The sequence below is a fragment of the Lygodium microphyllum genome, chromosome 14 (genome assembly GCF_053477565.2).
Source record: "Lygodium microphyllum isolate KBCC chromosome 14, Lygodium_microphyllum_v1.1.10, whole genome shotgun sequence".
NCBI classification, from domain to species: domain Eukaryota; kingdom Viridiplantae; phylum Streptophyta; class Polypodiopsida; order Schizaeales; family Lygodiaceae; genus Lygodium; species Lygodium microphyllum.
The window spans coordinates 50,517,682-50,524,585 of NC_141148.1; the positions used below are offsets into that span (position 1 = coordinate 50,517,682).

The 6,904-nt window shown below is 40.0% G+C and overlaps 1 protein-coding gene across 1 annotated transcript; it reads left to right on the plus strand.

Moving 5' to 3' along the window:
* The first annotated feature begins 976 nt into the window (after positions 1-976).
* LOC148025592 (phytoene synthase 2, chloroplastic-like) lies at positions 977-4,247 on the plus strand. The gene is made up of 6 exons (XM_087692809.1): positions 977-1,967; positions 2,295-2,345; positions 2,681-2,853; positions 2,939-3,174; positions 3,456-3,648; positions 3,720-4,247. The coding sequence occupies exons 1-6, from the start codon at positions 1,502-1,504 to the stop codon at positions 3,900-3,902; spliced, it is 1,302 nt and encodes a 433-aa protein (XP_087548935.1). The 5' UTR covers positions 977-1,501; the 3' UTR covers positions 3,903-4,247.
* Positions 4,248-6,904: the final 2,657 nt, after the last annotated feature.

Genomic DNA, 6,904 nt, shown 5'->3' on the forward strand with positions numbered 1-6,904 from the left:
TGGTGGGGTGGACCAAGTTGCTGATTGGGTGGATGTTCTTAAGCATAAAGCTGCCTACCATTGTTTGAGCTATGCCCTTAGGTATAAGTGAAAACTATATATTATAGATTTCTTTGAACTATTAGTGTGAATGGGATATATCATGTCATGTTGTAGGAGCCCTCTAAAACTTAATTTCTTTGTTTATAATACTAACAAAAACATTATCTTAACTTGATGGTGATCCCCCAAAAGCAACAACCTAGTTGGTTGGGTATGCTATGTTCATGAGTGAAGATCAAGTGTTCAATACCTGGTCGGCGCCGGGCAGCTTGAGGGGGATTATCGTTGATGTGCGAGTTGAACTCATTGAGAGTGAAAGATGGGTATGCCCCATCAAATAAAAATAAAAAGTTACCATAAGGGCAATACATTAAAAAAAACCTTCAAGTTGATGCAAAATACTTAACCTCATCCTTTATGTTTTCTTTGGCTAACCTTCTCAATCCATGAAAAAGAGGTCGACGATAATCACTTTTATTAAAGTTATCTATTAGATGAGTTAATTAGTTATAAAACATGAAGTTTTTGTAACATAGACATAATTTCTAAAGAGATAGGACGATGGGTAAAGTGAACATACAAAGACCATTGGAATAAAGAGAGTAATTTCAACAGTGGGTATGAAATTTGTCTTAAGAGGTAGGTACAATAGGTTTGTATATTACAAGGCTTAGACATACGTGATACGGGTGGTTTCTTAATAGTGATTGCCAATGCAAGATTCTAATTGATTTGAAGATAAATCCCAACTTTGGGAGGCCAATGGTTTGTGGATTAGTTTCTTAATAGTGATTGCCCCTCCAATTATTGTAATTGAACTTGAGGATAATTCCCAAACCTCGTGAAGCCTATGTTTTGTGGATTAGAAGGATTCTCTATTGGGTGAAAAGGTCAAAAGGGATGAGCGTAAAAGATAATACCCACACTCTAAGGAGATGGGCTTATCGTCTCGTGTCCAACACAAGCGCCACCACCGCTACTGCAATCAAAAATTCTCATCGACAAGCAGAACCCAACACATCACCAAAATCACCCCACATAACGAAAACAACACAGAGAGACATATCACAACAAACACGGAGCAGTACAGGACTCGCAGGAGACCCAAATCCTTCCGAGATTCATCGCTGCACCTCAATTCAGTGTGCTATACTCTCTCTCTCTCTCTCTCTCTCTCTCTCTCTCTCTCTCTCTCTCTCTGGTTTTCTTACTTGGGTGCTCTCTCTCCGTCTCTCCTTGTGTCTATCTCTCTGTCTCTGGTTTTACCTGGGTGCTCTGTTTTTCAAGGAAGCCCTGCTGTCTCCTTTTTTTCCTGGGTCTGCGCTTTTCTGATTTGGGTCCTCTTCTCTGTTGGTCCAAAACCAGAGTTTCTGGCCTTCTCCCCTCTTTTGAATTGGGCATCGCCAAGTCCCTCACCTTCTCTGCTATAACATTGGATACCTCTACTAATTCAAGCACAATGCATGCTTCCATGGCCTCACTCAATCACACGGCAGTTGGGAAAGGGGCCCTGTCTCTAGACTCAGAAGGGCTACTTCAACAGAAAGGCAATCTGTGTAAGAATCAGAACCAACAGCCCCTCAAGTGTCTATACTGCATCAGCAGCAGGAAGCAGCCATGGACCAGGGCTGCTGGTAAGGTTGTGTATCCCACCATAGTGGACAGCAGCAGCAGCATGGTGGATGAAGGCACCTCTTTCTCCTCTGCTGCCTCTTCTCCTTCATCTTCCAGGTCATCTGAGGAGAAGGTCTATGACATCGTGCTCAGGCAGGCAGCTGTAATGGCCAAGCGCGCGACCGAAACTTTCCCTCCGGCCACCGACTTTGCATGGGGATTTGATGGCCGGCATTCTGATGAAATCCTCAAAGAAGCTTACACCAGATGCGGGGAAGTTTGTGCAGAGTATGCCAAGACCTTCTACCTGGGTATCCTCTTCCCACCATCTTCTCCTGGTTTTTGTGAATATTTTTGCAACTAGGAGTTTCTAGGATTTTCAAGAACATGCAAAGTTTGTTTCAAACCAGCAGTTTGTGCGCAACGCGATGGGCCACGAAGTATCCAACGGTACTTTCTCCTTCGTGATGAAACAAGTAGTGTTAATGAGGACTTGGAGAAGCATAGGAAGTTGCTCTGCTAGATAGGCCATCTCTATCCAAAATCACCTTGAATACAATACCCTGGAGTCTTAATAGATCGGTCATGTTCAAGACTGTCCATTTAATCCATCTCTGGAACTGTTGGTGTGCTTTCAGGTACAATGCTGATGACTCCTGAGCGGCAAAAGGCAATCTGGGCAATTTATGGTGAGTTTCAACAAATAAGGTGTGCTCAAACAACTGACACAAATGCAGAGAAAAACTTGTTTTGTTACAAATATTTAAAATTAACACCAACTTTCACCCATCAGTTGCCTGTCTTGGCTAGACCATAAACAAATTTAGGACTGCGAGTATAAATCAGCATCCTACCTACTGTCCTGTCAGTCCGGCTAGTAACTTCCTCTCAGAAAATGGTTCTGCTCCCTAAGACTAATGCTAGGTTTGTTTTGTCTACAGATTGTTCTTTGTTGTATATATGAACTACTCCACTGTGTTTGTTCTATGCTACTGTAACTGAGAACTGGAAGGTTTATGTGCAGTATGGTGTAGGAGAACTGATGAGCTTGTTGATGGTCCAAATGCTTCTCACATTACACCAACAGCACTTGATCGTTGGGAGCAGAGGCTAGATGATGTTTTTGATGGAAAACCATATGATATGCTTGATGCAGCTTTAGCTGATGCAGTCACCAAGTTCCCAGTGGATATTCAGGTCAGCTCTTGTTGACATGCTCTTTGAATTTGTGAATGGGCTTTTCTGATCATGCATGAAAACTGATAGCCTATGGTGGAAACAGCCTTTCCGAGACATGATAGAGGGCATGCGGATGGATTTGGTGAAGTCTCGATATGAGAACTTTGATGAGCTTTATCTCTACTGCTATTATGTGGCTGGAACTGTGGGTTTGATGAGTGTGCCGGTGATGGGTATTGCACCTGAGTCAAAGGCTACAATTGAAAGTGTATATAATGCTGCACTGGCCTTGGGAATTGCTAACCAGCTGACAAACATATTACGAGATGTAGGAGAAGAGTAAGTTTTTATCAAAAGTACCTGTCAAGTATTCCACAATATCAGAAGTAAGAACTGCAAAAGGCAAAGGGTTTTTACTACATATTCTTTGTGCTTGTGCCTTGTGTCTTTATCACCAGCTTGTAGTGTTGTGATTTGTCTTACTCCAGCATTTTTCCTGTTAATGAGTACAACATTGGGAGCTCTGAAGGAAATTCTAGGGGACTTTTGTCACAGGAGAATGCATTGCATGTGCAGTTTGATTGAATTGGCCTTTATGGATGCTTTGGCTTTTGAAACAGTGCGAGGCGAGGAAGAATTTATCTTCCTAAGGATGAACTGGCACAATTTGGACTTTCTGAGGATGATATATTTGCTGGCCAAGTAACAGATAAGTGGAGAGCTTTCATGAAGGACCAGATAAAGAGGGCTCGTGTGTTCTTTGATGAAGCTGAAAAGGGTGTTGTTGAGCTCGACAAGGACAGCCGGTGGCCGGTATGTTATAGCTAACAAACTGGTGTTTCTCAGCTGATGTTTTGTGTGGTACTAAGATGTATGTATTGCAGGTTTGGGCTTCACTTATTTTGTATAGACAAATACTTGATGCCATTGAAGCAAATGATTATGACAATTTCACAAAAAGAGCTTATGTAGGGAAGTGGAAGAAGCTCCTCTCTCTCCCTGCTGCATATGGCCGAACTCTACTCCGCCCTTCTTTAGTTCCAGTGCAAGTGGGCTTGGCTCGATGAAAAAAATATCCAAGTCTCATGCTGTATCATATCTGCCTCATCGTAAAACACATTATATCAATACATTGCTGCTGGTACGAGGCTTGTATTCAGCCAATTCAATCAGTGGATGAGTCATGTGGAAATCAAGAGTGCAGCTGGTCAAGCCCTATGTATCAGACGTTTCATCAGACTGAAGGCATGCTTTGGCAATTATATGCTGGCATATTGAAACTGCAGCGAGATTGTACATAATGTGCCGGGGAAACAATCTAAAATTTATCTCACCTACATTGCAAATTGCAAAAAGATAGCATCGTGTGCAACAGCTCTGTAGAGCTGTATTTTTAAAGTTTTTTAGCATCATATGTGTCAACTTCTATACATTTAAAAGCGCTTGACTAACAAGAGTGCCCTCAACTAGGCTGTCATGTGTTGCAAGTGTTGTGTATGTAGAAAGCATATATTGATTAGTGCCTTGGATATTTTAGGCTGTCTTGTGCTCTTGGGTATTATTCTGAAGCACTCACTGTTGCGGTCTTTTTCCTTTTCTACCTCATGTTGGGCGGCTCTCTCTCTCTCTCTCTCTCTCTCTCTATGAACTGGTTCTTACTCCACGGCGAATGCAAGCTTTAAAGTCTGTGGCGTCGGCAGGATCAGCATGATGAGAAAGGTCGTCTAAACCTCATTCAGCAAGTTTATGAGCCATAGACTCCTTAACGATGATTTATAATCAATTAGCTCGATGATACCGTCGTCTGCCGTGTATATGTATTTTAATAATTGCAATGATATGTTACGTTCGTCAGCATTGCCCTATTTTATAATCAATTATCTTGACAATACCGCCCTCGGTCTTTAAGTATATTTTTATGATTGCTACGAGAAGAGCGGCCATCATTGACAACCTTAGAGACACAAAATTAGTCCTTATGAGAATCAATTGCGTTTGCACCCCTTGCAAGCTGTTTAATAAGAGAAGAGTCTGAGAATTTCCTTGGGGGAGAGTTAGAGTCGAGCAAACACATTGCAACAGGGAACATCTGGGCTGCTAAGACTCCCCTTGCTTCTTACTGTAGAAACTTCGACGATGGCAAATGGTTATTGGAACATCGAGAGGGGTTGCCTCACTTACACAAATAAGCACATTTGCATACATGTCACTCATAGCCAAACACTTTGGATGCAACAATCATTGCTCTCTCCACTAATCTATTGTCGGACATCATGAGAGCGGAATTCAAATGTCTAGGACATGTTGGAAAGGAGTGGAATGATGTAAATTCTACATAAAATTTAAAGCCCGAAGGAAGCGGAAGATGCGGATCAAACGATTTTAAGTGACTAATGAAGATAGGAATACAAATTTTGACTTTTACAGTGGTTGTGGGTTTTTCATAATTTTTTCAAGTGTTGGATTGAAGTAGGATGAGTTTTCAGCCATTTAGGACTTCAAGCTGGATGCGTAGCATTTTTTGGATTGCAAATTGAGTGTCGAACAGGGACAAAGTAGGAAGCCAGGTATTTTGGAAATCAAAGTTGAGTGAAATTTTAATGGGCATGGCCTTTTGGCTTATATGGGCCCTTAAGCTCCAAATTTTTGATGAAATGGAGGGAGAGAGGGGCTCTTTTTTTCCATGGCAGCGATTAGCAAATAATGCATCCTCTTCTTGATGATTTGGAGACTTGGGACTAAAAGCAAGCAATTGAACTGATCATACTAATGAAATCTTTGATTTTTCGCTCTCCATCGTTGCCTTTTGTGTGAAATGGTTGCCCAAATGGAAATTGCAAAAATCAGTCTTTTTCTCTCCTCCCTCTCTCCTCTTGATGTATGTTTTTATATCTTAATCTATGAGAGAAGGGGGTGGGTTGATTGGAGAGATTTCCATTTGGAAGATAATGTTCGGACATGATGGAGTGTAGATCGATGTTTGGAGAAGCATTTGCGGCTCTTAATGAGTGTCGACACCTTCCAAATATGAGACGCATGTGAGGTAAAGCACGATTTTATGAGTCAGTGATAAATTTCATTGTTTTATAATAAATCTTGATTGTAAATAGTTAAAAATGATTGCTCTTGATTGTTAATGATCTATTTTATGAGAAATATTAAAAAAATCAGCAAGAATTAGTCATTTATTGGTTTTTCCATAAACACACAAAACTCATAATATTGCGATTTTAAAGTAAATCATGGATTTTGGGGGTTTTGATGTGCCAATAGTGTTCATATGGGATGAAATGAGGAATGAAAATACTTTGTAGCAAGTCTAATCAAGTCACATTAGAAACTCAAAAAATATAAGTATTTGTTAATAAATAAATAAAAAATAGAGAAAAAAAAGTTTTTTTGGTGCTTAAAAAATAGAAAAAAATAATGTGTTTGTGGATGTATGGTATGGTTGAAGCATGAGGTTTAGAATTTGTTTAGCCCTATCTTTATGTTAAAGTGAGTATTTATCGCTCTTTATGAAAAAAAATACATAAAAATACTCTAAACCTATCACCAAATACACAACCTTAAACAATAGGGAGAGGGAATAATAAGTGTGGATTAAATGTTGAATCTGATTTTTTAAATGCACTTTGCATATAAGGTACGTGCCTTTTAAGAATTAAAGGATTCAATAGCATGAGCGTGCTCAGTGTTAACCCTATGCAACACATCAATTACGTTTAGAATGAAAGCATAAAAAGAAATGGTTTCACACTATCACAATACTATTTTAAATGAATAAAAATGGTTGAGCACTATGAATAATTCACAGTTATATTGCATTCACCACATGGTATAATCCTAGATGCATGGTAATTGTATTCATAAATATTGATCCACGCGGTAAGAGTGAGGTATCCTAAGTTGTAGGGTTAGTTATTCATTTCCTTTAGAGAGTGCGTAGTGAGGATTTCTTTTATCTCCTGGAAAAAGTGATTAAAAGAGAGGACTATGTGCCATACATACTTTATGTGTTCACGATGGATCTCAAGGCCAATCCCTGAGGTATAAGAGAGCTGTAGAG

What these genes read in the sequence shown, in the direction of transcription:
- LOC148025592 (XM_087692809.1), top strand. Translation starts at nt 1,502, where the DNA reads ATGCATGCTTCCATGGCCTCACTCAATCACACGGCAGTTGGGAAAGGG. An exon ending in AGTTCCCAGTGGATATTCAG is followed by an intron (nt 2,854 to 2,938) that starts GTCAGCTCTTGT and finishes TGGTGGAAACAG; the next exon opens with CCTTTCCGAGACATGATAGA. An exon ending in TTACGAGATGTAGGAGAAGA is followed by an intron (nt 3,175 to 3,455) that starts GTAAGTTTTTAT and finishes CTTTTGAAACAG; the next exon opens with TGCGAGGCGAGGAAGAATTT.